At 38.1% G+C, this 25,590-nt stretch overlaps 1 protein-coding gene across 2 annotated transcripts in view; it reads left to right on the forward strand.

The window, feature by feature from the left end:
• Positions 1-5,863: 5,863 nt before the first annotated feature.
• rabep1 (rabaptin, RAB GTPase binding effector protein 1) overlaps positions 5,864-25,590 on the forward strand; it is a 35,190-nt gene continuing 15,463 nt past the window's right edge. For both annotated transcript variants that reach the window (XM_044221416.1, XM_044221417.1), the window contains exons 1-12: positions 5,864-6,032; positions 10,128-10,256; positions 10,563-10,766; positions 10,945-11,105; positions 12,145-12,264; positions 14,223-14,358; positions 14,983-15,161; positions 16,327-16,437; positions 17,784-18,245; positions 19,248-19,352; positions 19,485-19,601; positions 24,634-24,732. In XM_044221416.1, coding sequence (XP_044077351.1) covers positions 5,987-6,032; positions 10,128-10,256; positions 10,563-10,766; positions 10,945-11,105; positions 12,145-12,264; positions 14,223-14,358; positions 14,983-15,161; positions 16,327-16,437; positions 17,784-18,245; positions 19,248-19,352; positions 19,485-19,601; positions 24,634-24,732 — 1,869 coding nt within the window. In that variant the 5' untranslated portion in view covers positions 5,864-5,986. The remainder of the gene's footprint in view (positions 6,033-10,127; positions 10,257-10,562; positions 10,767-10,944; positions 11,106-12,144; positions 12,265-14,222; positions 14,359-14,982; positions 15,162-16,326; positions 16,438-17,783; positions 18,246-19,247; positions 19,353-19,484; positions 19,602-24,633; positions 24,733-25,590) is intronic.

A 25,590-nucleotide genomic window follows, 5' to 3' on the forward strand; every position in this document is an offset into this window, starting at 1 on the left:
AGATTTTACATCAGTTTATAAAGTATGAGGCATTGTTATAGATCATATTATCCACAAATAGTTACAATTAGCTCCACTTTGACCAACTACAACAGTAAAATACTACTTACACATAAATGGATCGGTGTTGCTGATCATGTAATATAATGGATATTAATATAAAACTCACAGGGACCATTTTTCTAAATTATTAATATTTTAACTTTTGATTTTGCTGATAATACTTTCACTTAAGTGAAATTTTCAATGCAGGACCTTGACTTATAATGGAGTATTTTTATATTGCAGTATTGCAACTTTTACTTAAGTAAAGGATCTGAATACTTCCTCCACCACTGCTATGGCATCATGTCACCCATGTTTCACTAACAGATATCACTTCCCGCCGACACATGCCACTGAGTATTATGATATGTTGCTGGTTTGTGCGGCTTATTAACAGCTTGTCACGCTTGTTTCACTCGGTGATACCACTTTCCACCAGCCTATAATGATTATATGGGAAAATAGGCAGCTGTTTTCCACTGGTGGAAGAAGTATTCAGATCTTTTTTTAAGTAAAAGTAGCAATACTACAGTGGAAAAATACTCTGTTACAAGTAAAAGTCCTACTTAAGTAAAAGTACTAAAGTTTTAGCATCAAAATAGTAGCAAAAGTAAAAGTACACATCATGCAGAATGGCCCATTTCTGAATAATGTATATTACTGCATTATAATTAGTGATGCTGCAGCTGGTAAAGGTGGAGCTGATTTGAGTTACTGTATATCCTGCTGGGTAGCTTAATCTATAATAATACATCATAATTTATTAGCTAATTTATATTTTGTGTTAAAAATCTAACTCTGCAAAGCAACTAAAGCTTTAAAATAAATGTAGAGGAGTGAAATGTACAATATTTGCCTCCAACATTGTAGTGGAAGTAGAAGTATAAAGTAGCATAAATTGGAAATGCTCAAATAAAGTATAAGTACCTCAAAATTGTACTTAAGTACAGTTCTTGAGTACATGTAGCCTACGTAGTCACATTGCCACCACTGCCTGTTACTGATGCGATGAACACACACACACTCACTAATAACACACACTTCCACAGTCTTTCACAAACACACACAGAGCAAGTGTTCATTGTTTGTTTTTTTCTGCTATTTTCCTGATTTTATGAATTGTACTTATTGCTTTGGCAATTTGGTCTTTGTTACACTCGTGCCAACAAAGCATACTGAATTGAATTGTACTGAAATTGGTTGTAAAGCATCGAACAGAGTCTGAACCTTAACGCTAACTGGCTTAATGCCAATGGGCAATGTGCCAAAATGTCATTTTTATTTATTTAATGTAAGAAGTGATGTCAGTGGAACAGCAGTGATATGTTGTTTCCAACAAGTGCTCCAAATTAAACGAGAAAATTGTTTTTTGGGTTTCCTGGTCTGACATCATTCGTCTGTTCGACGTTACAAATCAGTGTTTAAAAATAAGTATGTTTTATGATGTGACAACATTATGGTGAAGGTTTGGTTAAGTCTAGGCACAAAAACCACATTGTTATGTAGGTGAGGTTTAGAGAAACAACATGGTGTGGTTTAAATAAGTACTTTGTTTCACAAAGCAACATTTACATGGACAGCGGTCTCCCATGTTTTGTTGAGCCATCCATCCACCTCCTTTGCTCCCAACATAATTACCGTTAGAGAGCTTGTCATGAACATAAACATCTTTTTTGAGGTACTTGCTGAAACGACTGATGTCTGGAGAATTTGGCATTTTCCCTACTTTCCCAAAGTAAGGAACCGCAGTGACATGCCACAGGGAAGCTCAGGCTAATTTCAAATCACCTCTTAAAACTTAGATTTGTATTAGTTAACCTAAGAATTTTTAAAATGTATTTTAAAGTCTTATTATGTTTTATAAGCTGCTTAGATTTTTATCTTATTGTCTGCTTTACTGGTTTCTGTCCTGTTGATTTTATTCCTGGATGTTCTGTGTAAAATAATAATAATAATAATGATAACAACATTGGTTTTGAAAATTGCTATACGTGCTTTTCCGACTTTCTTCTGTTCTGATTTTACAAGTTGTTTGTTTTATTGTTGTTTTAACGGCTAATCTAAGATCTGGGACAACAGTTTGTTGATTGACACTGATTACCATGCATTGTCCCTGTTTAACCACAAACAAATAAAAATGCATAAATGATAAACTTTACTATCTATCTATCTATCTATCTATCTATCTATCTATCTATCTATCTATCTATCTATCTATCTATCTATCTATCTATCTATCTATCTATCTATCTATCTATCTATCTATCTATCTATCTATCTATCTATCTATCTATCTATCTATCTATCGACACTCAAGTTCAAGTCAAACTCAAGTTGTAGTTTCATTTTCATTTTGTCAAGTAACGTCTGGAAACGTGTGACTTCACGCTACAGTATAGTTTTCACTGTTTTCACTGGAACTGCTTTTTTACTTTTTCAGCGTAATGGGCTCATATCATCAGTGCATCATGATGCACCTCTTCCCTCTCTCCTCCGCTCCCTCTCTATCTGTATGCATTTTTATCCCATTACTGCATGTTGCTAACTCGACATCTTCTCTCTCCCGTAGTTTTGTGCTTTCTCGTCTCTCTCCTCTCTCCTTCTGTCGCTTTCAGCAGGTATTTCTGCCTCTGGAGCTGCAGAGTCTGGATCTGTGGTTGTGGGCCACCTGCTGCCCCCGTGTTCCTGCTGGACAACTGCTACTACAGTTGTTGTTATTAGTTTTTATTACTATTAATATCATTATTATTTCTATCACTATCATTCCTATTATTATTACTTCATCAATATTAATATTACCACTACCATTACATTATTATTTATTTTAAAATTCTAGGTGGAATTTGCATTGTGCTTCCTTCTCCCCCTCCCCCCTTCTCTCTCTTCGCCTCTCCCCTCTCACATTAGTCATTTTTACCTCTTAGTGCAGGACAAACAAAATTCTTTTCACCCACATTGTATTGGAGGTGGTGGGATGATCCATAAGGTGGACATTTGAAAACTACAGCACGTGAACCCAAACTACCCGCAGTACAGTGAGGGAGAAAATGTGTGGAGTTGTTTTATGTGATATATGGGTGAACTAATCCTTTAAACCTGTAGTTATTAGACGATATTTTGGCCACCAGGCATCCCTTAACGCTTATTTTATCAACTGATCACAGGTCATTAAATTTAAGTTAACAAAAGTAAACTTTTAACTTTTGTTTGTATCCTCTTTTTTGTTGGGGGAATGTGTCCTGTAAAAAATATAATCTAATAACAATATTTTTCTATATATTCTGTTTTTGTTTGCTTTAATATTATACATTTTTGTTATTGTTATTGTCTTTATTGCACATTGGTTTTGTTGTCTTGTGTTGCTTGATTTCACTTGATAGCCTGTGTGTCTGCATGTGACGTATAAAAATCTTAAATCCTTGACGCCACTGTAGCTAATACCTTCTGACTGGTTCAGGCTTAATTCAAATAACATTTCTGTTTTCAGGTATCTCCCTGCTGACTGTCAAATACATGTCGTGGGACCTTTTTGTCCTGATGGCGTTTTAAAGGGTAGCATAAAATACTGGCTAATGGTGTGAAGTCATGCACGGCCAGGGTTTTAGAAATTCCGAGGTCATGATTCCACATAAAAAATATTTTAAACATTTTCTGTACATTTTATTTCCCTATGTGATGGTCTAAATGCTGTTTCAAAGAAACATCCACACTGCCTGGATTATTTCTGAATAATTCTGTTAACACAGGCCCAGCTGAGGTGCTAATCACAGGCTGTATAAGTAGGTAAAAAGGAAAATAATTGGTCACACACTCACTCAAACTCTGTATGTATTAAACATTTGTTACAAACAAAACAATGTTTTGCCACTTGGCTTTTCTTAATATCATCAGCTGGTAGCACTTCTGTTATAATAAGAGGAAAAGAAGAAGTGTGCGAAAGAACAGGAAAAAGAAGCACTGTATACATTTTAGTTTTGACATGCAAATTTTTTCCACTTCCAATAACATCTGAGATACGTTGAGCAGAGATTCAACCTACCTCCTCTGGATATGCACTTATTGATGAGAAGGAAGATGAGGCTGATCACCACACTCACAAAAATCATCCCAATTATCACCCATAACCAGATGTAATTGCGCAAAAGATCCATGAGCACTTTGCTAGACATCCCGTAAGAAGAAAGAGGGGGGGAAAAAAATCACATTAAAGTCAAAAACTCACACTTCACAACAAGAAGCTACATCTGAGCTGCTGCTTTTCAGTATACAGCAAAGTGGGATCGGAAAGAAGACCATACACCACTTCCGCTTTTTCTGAGTCGACTAACTCTTAAGGTTATTTTGGTATTTACTTTAGCATTCTGAGAATCAAACAAGCCTCTTGACAACCTCTAGGGACTTTTTTCAGTCCACCTCCTGCGCTGTTGCAACAATCACATAAATGTGATAGCTTTTGTTCTCAGCTGAGGTATCTGTGTGCCAGTACATGACATGAACTTGAAAGGGGAAGGTTTTCAAAGAACTGCTTATGCCAGCTAGAAAGACATATTTATGTTCCCTTATCTTTATGAACAGAAAGATATAAATGCTGTGTTTTTTTTGTTTATCTGCATGCCACATATCCTTTCTTTGCAACAGCTTCCTGCCAAACTGCAGTAAAAATACAGCAAAAAAAAAGTCTGACAAATACTGATGATTCAGAATCAAGTCTTGCTGGATATTGTGATATTTTTTAACACATGGATGCACATTAAAGTGTTGACTTATTTCCTTCAGTAACAAGTGTTAGCAACAATCTTTACTTTTTCTCCTTTAGTCGCTTGAATAACAATACGATGATGTTTATTTTGAATGATTTGATAATAGACCTGGATCTTTAGGATCCATTTAAGTCCAAAATGTTATTTTATCATACATCAACTTCTTCTTTCCAAATACAGATCCAGAATGTACCTTACCTTTTTCAGATAACAGCTAATAGCTTCACGGCTGGGTTAAAGTGGGGTTGACGTCTCAGTAAATAGATGATAAAAGTGGATGGTGAGATGTGACTAGGGTCATCATGTATTTGCATGACTGTTTCTAATTTTCTTAGTTAACCAAATAATCCCCTCCCCACGCTCTGCCATGCTCCAGTGACTACAGCATGTGTGGGTGTGTGTGTGTGTGTGTGGGAGAGTCAGACAATCATATCAATTGTATACATCTTTGTGAGGACTCGAAGTATGGTCTGAGAGAATTTGTGATGCTTTTGTGGGAGATGATAGCCTACTCTAACCACAGTATAACCGATTTTGTCAGCGTCTTGTGACAGTTTACATTAAAGCCAGAACAGAACATTACATTCATGACCAAACCTCTATATTTTCAGTTCCTCTTTAGTTAGTAATATTTTACAGTGGTTTTTACCACCTTATATTATTTAGGGATTAGATAAAAAGGTGTTTTCTTGTTCAGATACCTTTTAAAAAATCTGTTATGTTTACTGTTTCTGTTTCTTAAATTTAAATTTGAATGTGTTCTCTAAAAAAAAAAAAATTCAGTGGAAATTGCTTTTATTTTGAAAGGTGACATCGGAATTATCCAAATTAGCTAAATTTAGTAAATGTGTTTCAGGAAATATGCAGTTTGCCCTCAAAATACTTGATAAATGAAAAATTATAAATTGTGACCTTATTACGACGTGCCTACACAACGTTAGTATTGACTCTAAAATGGTCATCAAAGTTTAATTATTTGTCATGCTCTTTTTTTATATTGGTACACGTGACGACTAAAAACAGGCGTGACGGTGTGGATTTTATTTTGAAAGTTCAACCGGAAAGCGCGCTCTTTCCCCTCGCTAGCTTAACACTGGTTGTGATGTTAGCCTGTTTTCTTGGATACTCCTAGCGCTTATCACACTTTCCTGGTAATTGCATCAAGCCCCCCTCGGGAAACCATGGCCGAGCAGGCCTCGGAACCCCCTCTGTCGTCCCAACATGACGGTAAATTTCTTGTATTTGCGGAGTTTTGTGGTGGGAGTGTTGAGGGCTGGGAGCACCGAAGCAAGCGGCCTCTGCATCCTTGACAACATTAGCTAGTTAGCATCATCAGGGCGACGTGTCACTGGCTTATATTGGATATTTAACACTACGCAGTTGGTGCATTTACGAATATCGACTTGAACTAATTTGCGGGAAGTTACTAAAGCTTTATATTGCTGAATATGAGCTATGTGTGTTATTGCATCCTAATATAACCAAGCTAACGTTTTCTCTACTATTCGTACTACAACCTAGCTTAGTTAGCTAGTAGCTTCAGCTAGTCTGACTAATTTGATCTAAAGGTCGGCACTGGCCTCTGTTAGCTTGGCTCATCCTTGTCAGTCTTTAATATGGATCATATGGATCTTATCAGTCCATTACAATGTCCAGTGCACGGCCTGCACACTCGGGGGTTGGACCACAATACAGGAGGTTGATCCTGCAGGAGGTTTCTGCCTCTGATTCTCAAACAAGGGTCCAGGTACCATCCTGAGGTCCTGCAGGGTGTCTAGGCTGTAGCTTTAAGTGAGTGCAAATTTAATCTTGTAGGATTTTACCAGACAACAACTTCTAGGTTAGTCATCAATCACTGCTACAATTTGTACCCGTAAATATAGCTGATATAAGCAGGTGTGGAAGTTTTGGTGGCAGTAAGCATAAGTGTAGGATGTATAAGAAGTATTATTTTGTAAGTAGGTCTCACGTAGCACACTAATATCTAGCTTTACATCCAATGCCTTCAGCAGCAAAGATCTTTCCATATGCATCAGTGGGACTAAATGAAGGTCCCAGTTTCATCCTGCATTTTCACTGCTTCGGAAACATGAGAGAACCACAAAATAATGTGATTTATTGGTGGCTTTTTCAGGACTGCTACAAGCATTAGAAAGCACCCTCTGGCAGTCACTCTTTGTTTGTTAGTGTCAGGGGTTGCAAAACATATTGATGCCATGTACAATTCCTCCATTTGATCATCTGAGTGAGCCCCATCCAGTAGAGTGTCAATGTTACCTGTGATTTAGTACAGAGTTGTATAATCACATAAACCTTGACAAACCTAAAGCACCTGACCCGCATAATGTTTTGCAATCCCTTACATCAACACCTGTTACTTAAATACAGGAAGACAACTGCAATGAAAAATTGTATAGATTTTTGGCTGTTTCAGTCAATATTTGGAAATGGAGCGTGTTGTAATGGTTTTAGCACAGTGTAATACAGGTTAGGAGGATGCTTTCGATTGTTGATCTTTTAATGATCTTTGTTGTTTGCGTCTGTAAGTGCTCTATAGGATGAGGCAAGAGCTGCTTTTAAGACGGATGCTGATTTTATTAAATCCTGTATCTAAATCGATTTGTTTAAACCCTGTATGTAAAATGATCTGAAAGATAGTGACTGTTGATGTATAGATAAATCTGTCTGTCAATTTTATCAATAAATACTTGTGCCGTTCTGTGTGAGTGGTGTAAAACTAACCATAAAATAATAAAAAGTTATCGGGTGATAATGTCAGTAAGTGATAGGCTTATAGCACGCAGTTTTGCATAGTTTTCTTTATTGCACATTATACTACAAATGCTCAGAGGTAAAGTCAGGTCTTGAAAACAGTATTTCCACTAAAGTGTCTACATTGACCATTTTATATGTAATGTTCTCTAATTATCTCTAAAGCTTCTTTACTTGTACTTTTGTTTCCCAGGCTACTTTTGTTTGGTTTGTTCATTGTTAATTCAGCATACTGATTGTAGGTGTTGCCACATTTGTGTATGACGGCTGGAAAGTGGAGTGACATTGAGCTTCGTCCATATTTGCATTTTAGGTGAATTGGTGTTGATTGTTTGCTGGTAAATGGCTGGCTTTGTTTACATAGAGATTCATGTGATCTTTGTGGATTCCTAATCTGAATGACTGCGTTTTTCATGCCAAGACAGACAGTGTGATAAGTCAACAAAAGTTTGTTTGGGTAGCCATTACTTTAAAACCACATAAGTAAAGCATGCCTGTGTTTTGAGTTAAAGTAAGTTGCAAAAGGGCTTAACATACTGTATGCTAAAATTAACCAAGAATCCATGAGAATATGTGTTAAGCTTACGTGGTGATGGAATTTCTGCTTAAGAGTTTGTTCAGCTATCACATGATTGTGGCGGAGTTGTATTGAACCTCTCTGCTGCTTGTGCTAGTAAATGTTTCCATTCGTCTGTGTGTGTTTTGAGGATATCATCTTCTCTCTCCTCGGTCCGCTGGTTTTTTAAATAGATGTAGGAAAGCCCTGTGACTTCAAGCCAGTTTGGAAGACTTTTGTCCATCAGTTTAGGCTTTGGATTAATAGAAGAAAAACAAAATTGTGCCATAGAATAAATAGTTCTAAAATGCTTTATGCTAAGTGACAAATGATTTTATCTAAAAGTATTTGTTTGGGAAGACTAATAAGTCGCTTGATATGCACTGATAATTGCAAATGATATTGTGTGACTAGCTGGGCTTCCATATGCTTGAATGGTCCTGAAAGTCTATAGATTGTAGTCCAAAATCACAAAAGTATGGACTTAACAAAGAATGTGCCTGTGTACTTTATGTTTAATGGGAGATCAAGGTGACAAGTGTTATTATATATTAGTTTGTCTTTGCTTGTACGATGCAAGAAACATACTTTAAACAATACTACAGGATAAATCCACATTTGAAAAATAATTCAACACCAAGAACATCAAAGAGTTAACCAGTCTCGCTAAGTTTGTTAAAATAATAATGGCTACCTTTAGGTAACTTTTGAATTGTTAGTGTGCGAGTGTGCTTTTTTGCTTATTTGTATATTTGATTATTTATGTATCTATGATTTATTTTCTTTATTGTACTGTATGTCCCTGTTACTGGGCAACAAGTGTTGCTGTTCACATACTTTATACCTATTTCTTTTGGGGTTTTTTAATGTTAACTATGTTCATACACCTTCTTGAGGGGTCAGTGTGAAATAAAGGAAAAGTCTAAAGCCTGTCTAGATGTCAAAACAAAGTGGTTGATAGATATTTTTTTGACTGAGCACCTCAATATTACAATACAGCAATGTTTTTAAATTACATTTGGTGCTTTAGAGGGATGTTTATTAGTAATAGTGGATATGTTTGGCCTAGCAGTTTATTTAACTTGGCTAGGACAGTCTGATGCTGTGGTTCCCAACCTGCTGGGGATCGGTACTCCTCCAAGGGGTCACAAGTTAGATCTCAGGGGTTGTGAGATGATTAACAGCAGAGAAAAGCAGAAAAAATTTATAAATGTCTGCCTCAGAAAATTATGTTTTCTGCAGACTTAGCTCTAATAGTTTGTCTTGTTTGTTAGCCTTTAAGAACAGGACAATACAACATCTAATCTAATGTATATAACAATACTATGATAATCCAGGATGATGTCTAATCTCATATCTCAGTATTGATTTTATGATATGAGACCCCCCAAAAGGAAGCATTACTGCTAAGTATCGATATATCACCTAGCTTTTTATCAAGTACAAAAAAATAATGGCTGCAAATAACAGTTATTTCCATCATCGATTAATCTGGCGATTATTTTCTTGATTAATTGTTTGGACTATAAAATGTCAGACAGTGGTGAAAAATGCCCGTCACAATTTCCCAGAGCCCAAGCTTACATCTTCAAATGTCTTATTTTGTCCAAAAAATAATATAATACCCCAAGATAAAGTTTCCTACCATAGATGACAAAGAACAGCAGCAGATCCTCACATTTGAAAAGCTGGAACCCGTCCATATTTGGCATACGTGCTTGAAAAATTACTAAATTGTTGAAAATCTTCTGATTAATTTCTTGCTACTAACTTTTATTATTATTTACTGATTGTTTATTGTTATTTTCAACCTGTTTGGTTTTATTTTTCTGGGTCCCACTCACTTAGTATAATACAATGCAACTGAAGTGATATAATGAATGGAAGTTGATTTTGCTCTTTAATTTGAGGGTTTCTGTTTCTAACTATATGTAATCTACAGTTGATTAATTACAGCCTTGTGTGTTGTGTTTCTTTTTTTCTTCGTCACCCAGAGGTGCTCCAGCAGCGAGTGGCAGCTCTGGAGCAGGAGAGGGCCGAGTTCATCAAACTCAAGCAGCAGCTGGAGGCCGAGTTCAACCAGAAGCGAGCCAAGTTCAAAGAGCTCTACCTGTCCAAGGAAGGTAAGGATCCCATAATGGTGCGAGCTCACTGGAATTGTGCATACTGTAGCTTCCTTTGCTAGATAAATCATTAACAGGAGAGCTCAGATAGATAATGAGGAAGGAAGTCTATCTGAAATACTCATAACATCTAAACCTATGCAAAAACACAATACAGCAGCATTGTGTGGCTTTCTGTCCCTCACCAGTTTTTGGCTCCCATGTATGCCTTTCCCCCTTCTCCTGGTTCCCCTCCTTTCTGTTCTTGCACATTTGCCTCCTCCTCTATCATTCATATCATCATTGATCCATCTTGTCCCTCCCCAGAGGAGCTGAAGAGACAGACAGCAACGCTGGAGGCCGCCCAGGTTGAGCTGAGCTCCGTCCAGGCCCAGCTGTCTCAGGCCCAGTCCGAGATAGAGACCATCAAAGCAGTGGCCACCGTGTCGGAAAACACCAAGCAGGAAGCCATCGACCAGGTCCGAAGCCAGTGGCAGGAGGAGGTGGCCTCACTGCAGGCCATCATGAAAGGTAAACTGAGCTGCTCTTACATGTACAGTGCAGTGAAAACCTCAGAAACTCAGTTTCTGATGGCAGTATGCAGTAAATTAGAGATTTACAAAAACAAAACAGATTTCTAAGGTTTAATGCTTGACAAAATTAATTTTTTGTATGTATGTCCTTTTGTTTCCTCTCTCTCATCCCACAGAAACAGTGTGTGAGTATGAGGTCCAGTTCCACCAGCGACTGGAGCAGGAGCGAGCCCAGTGGAACCAGTACCGGGAGGCAGTGGAGAGGGAACTGGGTGAGCTGAGACGCCGCCTCACCGAGGGCCAGGAGGAGGAGAACCTGGAGGACGAGATGAAAAAAGTAGGTTTAATTTTCTGTCTTAATTTCCTTGTATCTTGTCTGCTGTATGTAGGGCTGCACAATTAATCGAAATATTATCGAATCGCAATATGGCCGAGTGCAATATCCAAATCGCAGAAACTGCAATATTTTGATAAAGGTGTGACAAAACATTATAATGAAGTACCGTAGTGCTGCAGAGATGCCCTGGCCTACAAAGCTTGTTCTCCAGATGTAAGAAAACATGTTTGTTTACAGACCCCAACAAATATCACATCATCATGTTTTTTCAGTAAAAATGAATATTGTGTTATCGTGAATTATATCGCAGTCGTAATATCTGTCAAAATAATACTTTTTTTTTATCATATCGTGCAGCCCTAGCTGTATTTATGAGGCTGTAACATGCACTGTACTCTGGAAAATTAATTTTTATGGAGCTTTTTGTTGTGAAGCTGAAGAGTAAAATGTTTCTATAGATCAGGATGACTCATGTAAAATATTTTAAGAAAAGGGAGAGATTTTGATCTTTAGATACTCAAAATGATTTTTTAATACATATCTAACAGAAACCAAGAGGTAACTAAACAATTAAGAGACAGGATTCAAATATTTTCCCCCCTGTGTATTTAAAGAGTAACTTAACACCCCCTAAAAATCTTGTTTTTGCTGCCCTCCAGTAGTTTAACTTCTCACCTTGCTGCAGTTATGTATACGTATAATCCAGGACACTGCGACATCACTGTTTGGTTACAGGTGCAACACAACACACCCAGCCATACTCAGTGATGCAGAGTTGAAAGAGGCCCTTTAAGTTTTGTCTCTTTCGTGATTTTTGGGATAATTTCCCACCTTGAATCAGTCGGATTTATTTTCATGTAAAGATTTCATATTACTTTTAAAGACCAGTACAAGTCTCTTTTTGTTTGGATGGAAAATGTTTTCAGACTAAGTGTTATATCATGTTTTTGCAGCTGTAAAAAGAAATGAAGCATATAAAAGAACGTGTAGCTATACGCATGTATACACTTTTAATGAGGGAGTGCAAAACCCTTTAAAGGCCCAGGAGGACGCAGAGAAGCTGCGTTCAGTGGTGATGCCCATGGAGCAGGAGATCGCAGCCCTGAAAGCCAAGCTGACTACAGCCGAGGACAGGGTGAAGGAGCTGGAGGCCTCTAAGGTTAGTCGGCACTAAATCAATGATTCAGCCGGGAAAATCAGAGGCTAAGATGATGTTCACCAGGCATGATATTGACCGGGCATGGCAGCTGCCCTTTCTAAGTAAATTCAATTTAAAAATATTTCATTATATTAGAAGTAGAAAGCCTTTCTGCTGCATCAGGCATTCAGAACTTAAAGTAAAGATTAACAATCTTACGTATATGTATTTTTGTTTTACGCTTCATTTGATCTGAAAGCGGGGAATCTGCAGGTCTTGAATTCTTTCTCCTCAAAAAAGGCTTTTAGAAGTTATTAAGAAAGCCTACATTTTATTTACAGAGGTCTTAAATACTTTTTCTTTCCTGCTGTAGGTAATAATTTTGGTTAAAAAATGTTTTGCTAGGTGATTGCAGACCTTACATAAAGTTTACATATAATGTACCTTTTGATTAATTCAGTATGTTTTAATTAGTTATAATTAAAAGTTATATTTTAATTAATTATATTATTAGAAATTGTTGTATGTACAACTGGGAAGTACTGACAAAAATGTGATATAAATTTATGAATAATTTGTGAATAATTCTAGGTGTTATCACTCCTACTGGTTTTCCAGTATACCTTTTTATGCATTGGCTGTTATGATGAGAAACAGGTATTATATTAAATTGTATGAGGTAATAAAAAGGTCTTAATTTTTTTTTTTTAAATTTAACTTGGTGAACCCTGCAGAAACCCTTTGAAAGTCTTTGAGTAAAAAGATCTTTGTTTCTCTTGTAGTAGAGTTTTAGAGTATTATAGTACAGTATTATTACTATCATACAGTGTTTTGCATTTTATTTCAGTACAAGCACAAAATAAAGAAAATGAAAGTTACGCTGAACCTAAAATGTATTTTAGTACTCCAGTTGTAGGTGTAAAAAGTGACTGTTAAATGTTGGCGGTTGCAATTTTCATAGATAACATTTTCATAGGTGGTTGTGGCTTGTCTTTGTCGGTTACAATGCAGTGCATTTAGCCATATTACTATTACTATAGTATGAGCATACAGATGGACAGAGGAGAAGATTTCTATCGATGTTTTGATATTTTATTGCCACAGAGAAAACTTGTCACTGCTGGAATCCATTATAACTGAGATGAATTAAAGCTGCCTCTGTGCTCTTACGAACTTTTAACAGCCACCTTTCAAGCCTGCAGGGGAGGAAGTGTTTGATAATCATAAAACACATTTGGTGCAGTATCACTTTGAGGTCTATGTTTACTATCCATTCTGATATAGTTCAAAGCTGCAATAATCAATATTTTATATTAACAATAGATCGTGACTGTGTGAAAAGGGTCATTTGTAGTGTTAAAACCACAGAGCATTATCAGAATCTGCAGTTGGCCCTTTAGCGCATTTCAGCTCCATTGTTTTTGGTTTGTTTTACAGCCCACAACTTTACTGTTTTGGCTCGGTCTCAGCTCTCTCACCAACCCTGTTTCCAGCAGGCAGCTTTTTTTTCAGAGAAAAAGCTCTTAGAAAAACATTGTATGCTACCTGCACAGCAGACAGACACAGTTAGAGACTAGTTGGTGAAGAAAGTGGAGCATTTAGCAGCTAAAGTGCCAGATATTTCCCTCAAGAGTTGGTGGAGACCAGAAACAGAGTTAAAAGGAGTGAATATCGGACTTACATTCATCAGGTGGCCAAAATCATGACTCTAAATAGATGCTAATGTTGCTCCGTGTCTGCTTGGTGTGTAAATAGGCAACTGTTTGCCACAACATCTTTATATATGTCAATGTTGTGTTTACAGCTTTTTCCGCTGCCCCCAAGTGGGCAAAATATCAAATAATACTGCTTCAAGTTGTCTCGCCCCTTTGTTCACCACAGAGTAAACAGTTAACTCCTGCATACAGAAGTTTCTAAAAGAAATTTTAAGCTTGAAAGCAAATAAACCAGAGTTGCAAGTTTCTCATTTTCTTTTACAGGTCAAGGAGCTCAATCACGTTCTTGAGGCTGAGAAGTCGTGTCGTACAGACCTGGAGATGTATGTGGCCGTGTTGAACACTCAGAAGTCTGTTCTGCAGGAAGATGCAGAGAAACTACGGAAAGAGCTCCACGATGGTACGTAGTTATGCTTTTAATAAATAGAAGAAAATATAACAGGTTGGATACAGGTAGAGTTGTCAGAACAATTATTTGTGAAGTGTTTCTTACTATGGATGTGACCATTTTTTAGTTGTTGATTTCTCAGGACACAAACACTTCCCTTTTAACTAATGCTGCTGCCTACACCAGCTCCATATAGACGCATGCTCCACTGTCCGCGGTCTCACTGACTTGGCTGCTATCTGAAGTGTTTTTACTGGCAGCTCAAGGGTCGATTTTAAGTACATCCACGGTATCCTTATTATAAGATCGCTGCACAGGTTGATGAGAGGGGAAGGCTTCAGAGAGAGCTGATAGATAGAGAAATACAGCAGCACTGTCTCGTTCAGATCTGAGATCCTTCATTAGTGATAAAGATCGGTAAGATAAAACGCTAACTCAGAGTTATTTACATTATTAAAGGAACACAAATCAAAAGTCACTGTGAAATATGACTTACTGTATATGTGTGTGTGGGTGAGCTGGCCCCTGTAGACACATTTACATGCAGTGTTGTGTTACTGTTTCTGGCACGCAAACATATAATAAAACAGCCTCTACCTTTCCTCTGTCTTTCACCTCACCTGTTTGGTGTCTCAGTGTGTCACAAGCTGGAGTTGGAGCGGCAGCAGCACAACCAGCTGAAACACACGTGGCAGAGAGCCAACGACCAGTTCCTGGAGTCCCAACGCCTCCTCATGAGGGACATGCAGAGGATAGAGAGCGTGCTGTCGTCAGAACAGCTCCGCCAGGTGGAGGAGATAAAGAAGAAAGACCAGGTACACGCACACTCGCACGTTGTTGTCTCAGTGTTGCAACACTTGTGATAAGAGATCTGCTCTCAAGCAACTTTAAAAAGGGAGATTTTTATAGTTCATGGAAATGTGTTTTTTCAGTGTTCAGTCAGCAGATTGAGTGGTTTGACAGATAATTTAGTTTAATCTTTCCAACTGAGACATGTAATCTTTTTAGCAATAATAAAATTAACAAATCGAGCTGCTGTGGGATTGGAAGGGAGGAAAGGTCACCCAGAGGTGAGATGAATGGGCAGAAACAGATGCTGAGGCAGAGGATTTTGTTTTGTTAGATTCAGAAACGAGTTTATTGCCAAGTAGGTTTTCACATACAAGGAATTTGCCTTGGTGTTGTGGTGTATAGCTGTCAAAATAAACAAAGTAAGAGAAAGGAAAACAAGTACTGTAAAAGTCAAAAGTCATAAATATACATAATACATAAATATTTACAATTAAAATATATAAAGAGTTAATTTGCAAAAACAGATAAATGCCATTCTTAAAATGAATAAACTAACACCAGTTTGATTGATATTGAAAAAAACATAATTTAGGAAAATTAAAAAAAACAGGTCTGTTTTTGCAAATTAACTCTTCATATATATTATAAAATGAAGAGCCTTAAAGTGTTTATAATGAAGAGGATGGAATGTGCAAAATATTTACTAAAGAATGTGCAAATGTTCACAGTATAAAGAAAAAAGAAAACCTAGAGATTTGCAAAAATGTGCGTTAATGTAATGCGTCAAATTGGACTTTATGTTAACGTAACGTGCAGTGTCCGTGGGGTTGATTAGAGTCCGTGTCAGTGGCCTTGTTGATGGGGTCAGCTGCATGTTGGGAAGAACCTCACCTGAACGCTGACTTGAAGGGCTGATCAGTATAATGTTGTCCAGTCCAACACCACGGCAAACTACAGCCTCAGTAATAAACATATAGTTAAATTAATACCTCTCTGACAATGTGAATCAAAACTGAACTACTATCTATTGTAAAGGTAGAATTTATGGCTGAGTTGTTGTATTGGATTGCATTCGTTTTTACAGGTTTACCTAATAAAGTGGCCACTTAGTCTAAATTTAGTAGATGGAACAATTCGGTGACAGACTAAAATTTAAAACGTTTTTTTTTTTTTTTTCCTCCATCCAAGGAGGAGGATGAAAAAGAGAGGCTGAGCCAAGTGAAGGAGCTGCACGAGGAGGATGCGGGAGACAACACCGAGCCTTTGGAGGATTTATTCCTCGGGCTGAGCGTCGAGGAGGTACGAGCATCCTGTAATGCGATATGTCCCTCGGGGGGAGAACAGAGCAGGCTATTGTCGTCTTACGTCATATTATATTCGCTTTGAGTAATGGGATCTTCAAACAGGCAACGTGGCACCTTCACTTTTGTCCTTGTGTATTGTGTTTCTAGCGGTCATAAACCGACGCTGCTGTAACTGGTGAAAACAGCTTGGTGTTACAAACCAGTGATGATTTGAAATATATATTTTTGTGACTTTTAACTCTACCTTAAAGATTTTTTTATTTGCTTATTTGTCTACACTATCTGGCATTTCATACACAGATTTTTTGGATGGGAAAGGCAGCTTGAGATTGAAGCGTAGTTAGTTCTAGTTAAGTTTAAAATAATAAAATGTCTAATTTGTATAATCTTGGTACACTCAGTGTGACAAATTATTTTATTATTTAAAGAAATGCTTCAGACATCCTGGAATCTTGTTACCTGTAAAATATATGTTTACCAGGATTTCCCAGAAAGGTCACACACATTACAGACCCGTTAAACTGAGATGGTTTTAATATTAAAGTAGTATTTTACATGTTGTGGCTGCCATAGTCTTGACTGAGACTGTGCTGTGATAGAAATAAAACTTAACTTGGACACCATAATGTCTGCGTATTTCAGCCATCTGAGGCTCCATATTTGTCTTACTTCTGTTCATAGTAGATGCGGCCTTTCTCTTTTGGTCAGCATTGTTGAGGACACGTTTGTCTATTTGAATAGAAATTTATGGGAATTGTCAGTGGACAAAATACGTTAAGTGTGAGCGCCCATGTTGTGACTGGTTGATTGATCCATACAGTGTGAGAATACAGTAGAAGTCACACATTTTGCCTGTGCAGAAGGGCCGATTAAAGGTGCCCTGTGGAATTTCTTGTAAACAAACAAAAGTTATGTTTACATTCAGTGTTTCTCACCAGAACCTAAAAAAGTGTTGAATGTATTTCCTTCCTCATGAAACATTTTCAAAGCCTATTTTTTGAACATTTGTAAACTTGCATTGTTTACATCCATGTTTAATTATTTGCCGTCTTCTTCCCTGCTTTTGTTGGCGTATTGCTGATTTTCTTGGCGCATGTAAATTGGTGGAACAGTTCAAAAATATTGGTCGGAATATGTATCTTGTCATTAGTTAATAAAAAAAAACGTACAGTGTCTGTCCAGCTTTTAAAAACATCCCATTTGCTTTTTATTCGTCTCATCTTCAGCGTTAATGAAATATGAAACAGCAATGACAATTTCTTTTGTCGATGTTTTCTTTCCTGGCATTATAGAAACACCTTATGTACAAATTTCTCAGGACACTTATTTGCTCTCTTTCAGCCCCATGCCAACCACAGCGCCCACGGCTCTATGCACTCCTTAGACACTGATGTGGTAGGAGTGAGCCCCATGGACCCCTACAAGGACAACCTGCGGAGAGCTCAGTCAACAGACAGCCTCGGTTCCTCGCTGTCTGTCCAGCAGGGCCTTGGCGGCCACAACCACAAAGCCAAGTCGGCCAGCCACTTGGACGAGTCTGACTTTGGGCCCTTGGTGGGGGCCGACTGCGGGGTGACAGACAGTAGTTTTGGTGAAACTTCGTCCATCAGCTCCATCAAGCTGACGGGGAGTCATTTCCTGCTGACTAAAGACCAGGAGAAGGCCATCAAAGCCATGACGCCTGAGCAGGAGGAGACGGCGTCGCTGCTGTCAAGCATCTCACACGCCACCGACACCGCCTATTTACCGGCTGCAGGCTACAGACTGGTCAGCGACAGCGAGTGGAACCTGCTGCAGCAAGAGGTGCATCACCGAGGCATTTTCAGAGAAGTTTTAATACTTTAAATATACTGCTGTGGTTAAATATGGTCCAAACCATTTAATGGTTATGACAGGACATTAAATTTATACAGCACGTGGTAGGATTGAAGGTTTTCCTGGAATTTTAAGGTGATTACTTCCTGGGAATACATCACTTTTCCCAGGATTTCTCGTCATAAACAAAGTTAGATTTTAACATCAGAGATGCTGATGATTGATGGCATTTACTGTTGTCCTAATTTTCTGATTGTATTTTTTCATATTTATTCATGTGTTTATGTGGTTACAGTAATATTTCTAGGACAACATCAATTTGGGGGAAAAAAACAAAATGTCAACCATACAGAATCATTTGATCCTTTGTTTTTCAGCATATCCTCTGAGCAGTTCTGTGGGAACATCTGACCATCTTTAGAGGGCTGATTTGAGTTTATTACTGTGTGCAGCGGCAGGGAAGGAAAATCCATCACATGCAGCACATTATTTTGAACTGTAAACTGCTGTTCTAGCATGACAAGTATTAGGAAGAAATTGCTGCAGGATCAAGATAACTGAAATAACAGCAATTTAAGGTCAGACTACGACAATTGCGTGGGAGTTATCATGAGGTTTGGAGAAGTCGTCTTAGTTTTAGTATACAAGACCACACCATTGCACGTAGACACGCATGCTAAAAATCTGGGGATCCTGCAGTTATTTTTCCCAAGAAAAAGGACCAGATTTTGGCAGGAATTCCCGGCACATACTGGGATTTAAATTCCCTGTATTCAGTCCTAGTACTAGGGGAAGAAGGACATTACTTTTTTTCATTGATAATCTTTTAAATTAATTGTCAAAATAGCACATCACAAGTTTTTAAGATCGTTTTCAGTTAGAAAACAGAAAGTAAAAAAAAAAAAGTATCATATTGTCGTTAATGAGCATGCCATTTAGCTGTTTGAAAAGGTCAGGTGTTTCATGGTGTTCTTGTTGGTCTGTCACCAGGTGAAAAATGCTGGCAGGAAGCTCGGGCGACGTTGTGATATGTGCTCCAACTACGAGAAGCAGCTGCAGGCCATCCAGGGGCAAGAGGCTGAGACACGAGATCAGGTCTTTTGGCGTAACCTAATTAGCTTTTTGTTACAAAAATGTTTAACATCAAACTGTGGATTGTTTTTTAGAAGCATGGTATTGTGTTTGAAAATGTTCATTAGAGGGATTGTCCATCACATTGTCTTCCAGGTGAAGAAACTGCAGGTGATGCTACGTCAGGCCAATGATCAGCTTGAGAGGACGATGACTGAGAAACAGAATTTGGAAGATTCCGTCAAATTAGGCAACGAGGAAACCGCTGCTAAGGTTTGGACACATTGAATGAATTACTAACTTTGAAGCAATGAAAATGAAATGATTAAGTTGATTCTATTCCTATCAGATATCTGGTTTAGTGCTTGATGTGTAACTGACAGTGTGGACTTAAAGCCTGTACTTTTTATGAAGTAATTTCTATCTCAGTATTTCATTTTCCAATTAATTTTGATAGAATAATGGCTAGAGGAAAATGAGACCTTTTGTTTTTTATTTGAGTTGCTTTCCACAGTATGTGTTTATTCTCCGTCTCACTGTGTTAAATTCCCCATGAGCTCTGCAGGACTGTCTTAAGTTCCCACAATACTTTGGGGGATGTAAACGGGAAGTGTAATGTTGTTGCTATGGATTCAGTGAGTTAGTCTGTGGGCTACAACTTGAACCCCATTTTTTTCATTTTGGCAAATTGGCACCATTTAAAAGTGTGCAGAATTAGCTATTAGCAGTTCCCATTTGCATTGTATCCATTGACGTACAAACAACTGTCACTGGATTACTTTGATACTGAAGAAAACTTAAAAACGTGATGATTCTCAGGCAAGTTCTGGAGTTATAAGAAGTGTCTAAGCGGATTTATGGACATTTATTTTCTATAGGCATCGAAATTAATGATATCCTCTGATATTAAAAGTCACACTGGGGGCGCCCTGGTAGCTCACCTGGTAGAGCGCATACCATTAAGGTTGAGTCCTTTCCGCAGCGGCAGTCCTTTGCTGCATGTCATCCCCTCTCTCTCTCTCCCACCTTTCCTGTCTATCTCTGCAGCTGTTACTATCTAATAAAGTCTTGTAAAGGCAAAAATGCCCCAAAAATAATCACACTGAATCCAAGTGGGCCAAATCAGCAGGCCAAACTTTAATAACTAACTTCACGCTATTTTCAGAACACCAGCACCTCTACCTTTCACCTTACGCATTATCTTTACCTTGTTTCTCTCCTTCTACGCCCCCTCCTCAACTCTCCCATGCCTCCCCAGGGGGTCCTTTCAGTTTGAAAACCTCTGAGAAAGAGAACTGACTCATATTTTCGAATGTGATCAAAGAATTAATCAAGTATTAATGTTGTTACCGGTCCTTACATCTACCTAGTTAGTTAAATATAGACTTTCTTGGTCATAAAATCTGGTTTCTGCTTGGATGATGTTCATTATGCCTATGTCTATTACATCTGAATAATTATTTGCAGGCTATGTGCCAAGGTCTAGTGCAGTGACTTGGTGGAAGGGAGAGAACAACAGTTCAGTACTTGCGACTAATAATGTTTTAAAAGTAGTGAAGGTGTTGACATCCTGTTTTAGAGTGTGCCAGAGCATAGGCACTATCTATTTGCAGGTGCATTACCCAAAGTAGCTTTGCACCTGCACAGTGGGAGATTTTTTCTCAATTAACACTGGTTTGCTATTTTGATGACTTAACCACTGCGGGAGGAGGGAGAGAGTTTATCAGTTATTGCATCTAAATTCACAGTAAGAATATGGTTTTATTCCAGTTGTAGGGCTGCTAGTAATTGTTGTTTTTCATTATCGATCAATCTGCCGATTATTTTCTTTATTTGTAGTTTTGTTTTTAAAAAATTGCCCAAATTTAATTCCCCAGAGCTCAAGGTAACATCATATAGTTAGTAGTTTCATAGTTTCTTTTACAAATCCTTTATTTAACCAGGTTTTTGCTTTTAAAAATGACTGAAACCATTGATTAACTATCAAATTTGTCGATTAATTTTCTGTCAATCGACATTAATTGTTTCAGCTCTAAACTTATGGCAGTTATGCTGTATGAATTCCCCCCTTTTTAGCTGATTAACTCACTTTACAGCCATCTGAAAGCAGCTGGTGTGTGGTCCCCTCTGCAGTCTTTCAAACAATCTCACAACAATCATTTTCAGTGATAAAATCATGAGCAACTAGACCCAAAATAATTGCAAAATAACCACAAAAAATTATGTGCTCTTGTGCACGTCAAACCGGCTGTTTATATCTTAGTATTCCAGTACAGTTTGTGCAGAAACAGTAATCAGGAGTGACAGTGACCTCCCAAAGGCCAGTCCATGTAGAAAGCGTTTAAATCACATAAATCGCCCGCTGTTAATCTGTTCTGACTTTATTAATGGTATCTGTAATGATTCACTCTCCTTATCCAACAACAGCAGGTTACCAGAGCAACATCAGCATGACTCATCCTCTTTCCAGCAGATCTGATAAAACTAGTGCCTGAAGCATCACATTTTTTATTTAGTAGACCTGACGAGATGACGAGCAGGATGTGGTACAGCAGAATCATAAGTGTGTTGCTTCAGTTTCACACTGCTGTGACCACAAACAACAATTTGATATAGAATGATTTGTTGATGGTTAACAGGATTATTATGAGGTACTGCTACTTAATACTTAATACAGTAGTGACATTATTGTTGCATGTAAACACAGCCAGGGCGGCAGCTAACAATTATTTTCATTATTGATTAATCTGCTTATTTTCTCGATTGATCAATTAATCATTTGGTTTATAAAATGTCAGAAAACAGTGAAAAATGCCTGTTGGAAATTCCTTAACCCCAATGTGACATCTTCAAATGTCTTGTTTTGTCCGACTAACAGTCTAAAACTCAAAGATATTCAATTTAATATCACATAAGACAAAAGTAGCAAATGCTCACACCTGAGAAGCTGAATTTTTGGGCATTTTTGCTTGAAAAATGGCTTAATTTTAATTAAGATTAATTGGTTATCAAAATCGTTTTTAGGAAATCTTGATTTTATATAATCATACTCTTCTCTCATCTTAACCTTGAATTTCTTGTCTATTTTTATTTCTTCTTCATTATTAAATCTTAACCCACTCTAATGTAATTTTTTTTAACTAGTGGCAACACAATACCAGATGATGTGATTGGCCTTCATTGTTAATAGTACCTAACAAACTGCTAACACGCTCACTAATAATGTGTGATAATGGCTTCTTCCTTATCTCACTCTGTTCCCATGTGCACCCTGAATGCACCTCGGGCCACCAGTAAAGCAAGTCTGTAAAGAACCTGCCACACTTTTCACACCTTTACACCTTTCATCATGAAAATAGATTCCAGTGACTCACAAGGAAAGTGTTTTCTAAAACCTACACAATGTGACAGCCTCTACTTTAAAATAAAGTGTTGCAGTATTTCCCACAGAATGATATATATATATAATGTAAGTAAATAAATAAATAAATAAATAAATAAAATATTAAAACTTTGTCCTTCACCCTCCGCGGGTGGTCTCATCCTTCGAGCTCGGGTCCTCTACCAGAAGCCTGGGAGCTTGAGGGTTCTGCGCAGGATCTTTGCTGTTCCTAGTACTGCACTTTTCTGGACCGAGATGTGTATTGGTAGTGTTCTTCCAGGGATCTGCTGTAGCCACTCCTCCAGTTTGGGGGTCACTGTCCCGAGTGCTCCGATGACCACGAGCACCACTGTCGCCTTCACCTTCCAAGCCTTCTCCAGCTCTTCTCTGAGCCCTTGGTATTTCTCTAGTTTCTCATGTTCCTTTTTCCTGATGTTGCCATCACGTGGCATCACTGGTATTGCCACGTCAACCACAACGGCTTTCCTCTGCTGTTTGTCCACCACCACGATGTCTGGTTGGTTTGCCATTACCATTCTGTCAGTCTGAATCTGGAAGTCCCACAGGATCTTGGCTCGGTCATTCTCTACCACCTTTGGAGGTGTTTCCTACTTTGACCTTGAGGTTTCCAGTCCATACTCCATGCAGATGTTCCTGTACACTATGCCAGCCACTTGGTTATGGCACTCCATGTATGCTTTCCCTGCCAGCATCTTTCACCCTGCAGTTATGTGCTGGATTGTCTCAGGGGCCTCTTTGCACAGCCTACACCTTGGGTCTTGTCTGGTGTGGTAGATCTGGGACTCTATTGCTCTGGTGCTCAGGGCCGGCTCCTGTGCAGCCAAAAAAATCCTGATCGGAGCACCCTTAGTTATTTCTTATTTCATCATTTTAATTCTACTTAATTCTCCACCTTATTTTAGTGTTTACTCATGGACTACTTTTTCAGGTGCACTTACAAGCTTTAACAAAACAACGGCATAAGTAGGACTACATAAACAGGAGACTATCTCTGTGTGTGTTCGTCTGCATAGCATGTGCGATTGTCAGCAGACCGCATGGGAGGGGTAGAGTGAGGTGAGATTTTCCACTAGTTAATCGTTCGCGTATGGCGTCATTCTCTCGGACGGATAAAATAATAAAAATGCTAAAATGTGTCGCAAAATATACTTTGGCAGCCATTAATATACCTCGGCGGCCCACCCAAGTAAAGTGTATGTGTGGGGAAACTCTGTTACCAAGGAAAGGGATAATTTTTTATCATTATCTATGATTTGATAACAGTAAGGCCGACTTTGCAAGGATCTTGCAGTGCAGTTGAGGGTGTTACAGGCCCTGTCACATTGACCACAGCCTTTTGTGTGGGAACTCTATTTGTCAGTTCACAAACCCCAGTTTAGTTTTAGACAGATGTCACAGCTGTGGAACTGGTCACAACTGGTACAAACACTGTGGTACAGTGTGGCGTCTGAAGCCGTTTAAAACCAGGATGGTCAGCTGTCCCTGCAACTGCTGATTTGTGCTACAGAGTAGTTCCTAAGCTATAGTATTGGCCTTTGATATCTACTTTGTGGTAATTAGCTGGTAGTTTTGTACTTTTATGCAAGTGCTCTCAAAAGAGAGATTAACTTGTGTTTGGTTTTTATTACCTCTTCTAACAGTCAAACAAACCATCACTAAATCACTTAATGCCACTTAACACACTTTATTCAGCACTACAAGTCAATGCAGGTGTGTAATTCATTTTGTGAGTGTATGATCTGTGTGGTGTATGGTAAAAGATGACAACAGTGTACACAAAAGCATGAACTCTACGTTTTTATTTTAATGTATGCATAACGCATATTCAGCATTTCTAACTATAGTCCAAAGATCTTTTTGAAGGCTTTCTCTTGTCTTAGCTATGTTTTTTCTGTGTTGTAGGTGTCCGCCCTCCTGCAAAGAGTCCAGGAGTCAGAAACGCTGCTCAGCACACTACAACAGGCCTTCAGTGACGCTAAGAGGAACACACAGGAACAGATGGTGAGCAGCATTTTCTTCCATTAGCCCTCTGTCGCTCGTTCTTGCCAGCTGTGTTTGGATCTCTTGTTCCTTCTAATGTCAGAGTCTGCTAATGCTGGCAAGACTTTAGCCCTTCAAATAAGCATACCAGTTTTTTTGTTTTGATATCAGGCTCTAGCGTGGTTATCAGTCATGCAGCCAAACTGAATTGCAGCTTGTATTTTGGATTTACTTTTCTCTGCCTCTGTGGCAGTAACGCCACTGTTCCTCTCTACCATAAATAGTTGCTGTCACGATGGAGCTCTTGGCTACAGGATTTTTTACTTGTAAAAATGAAGTTAAATATGTCTGAAAGTGGCACAACCAACAACAACAGAAATGAACAGATTTGTACATTGTACATCACTACAAGTAGGTGAGATTTAATTGGATAGTGATAGGAAGGAATACAATAAGATGAGAAATTCAAGGTTAAGATAAGAAAAAAGTATGATAACGTGCTATAAAATTTACTTAAAAAAAGTTGCCATATGCATTGTTAACTAAAGTGTAAAATGTAAAAAATTGTAAAAATTTCCAAGACAAGTTTTGAGAGCCCAAGGTGAGCTCTTTGGATGTCTTGTTTTGTCCAACCAATAGTCCCCGACCCAAATATGTTTAATTTAAAATAATATAAAAACAGAAAGTCAGAACATTTTTAGAAGCATAGTGTAACATATATCAATTATCTACGTTGTAATCGATTCATTTTCTGTCTCAGTACACTAATTGATTAATCGCCTTAGTGTTTCAGGTCTAGTTTAAACCCTAAAAAATAAACAAAATAGTCACTTTTTTGGGATTAAAATGGAAATGTTGCGTAACATCACTGTTCCTCCT

This window comes from Siniperca chuatsi, linkage group LG14, assembly GCF_020085105.1.
Source record: "Siniperca chuatsi isolate FFG_IHB_CAS linkage group LG14, ASM2008510v1, whole genome shotgun sequence".
NCBI classification, from domain to species: domain Eukaryota; kingdom Metazoa; phylum Chordata; class Actinopteri; order Centrarchiformes; family Sinipercidae; genus Siniperca; species Siniperca chuatsi.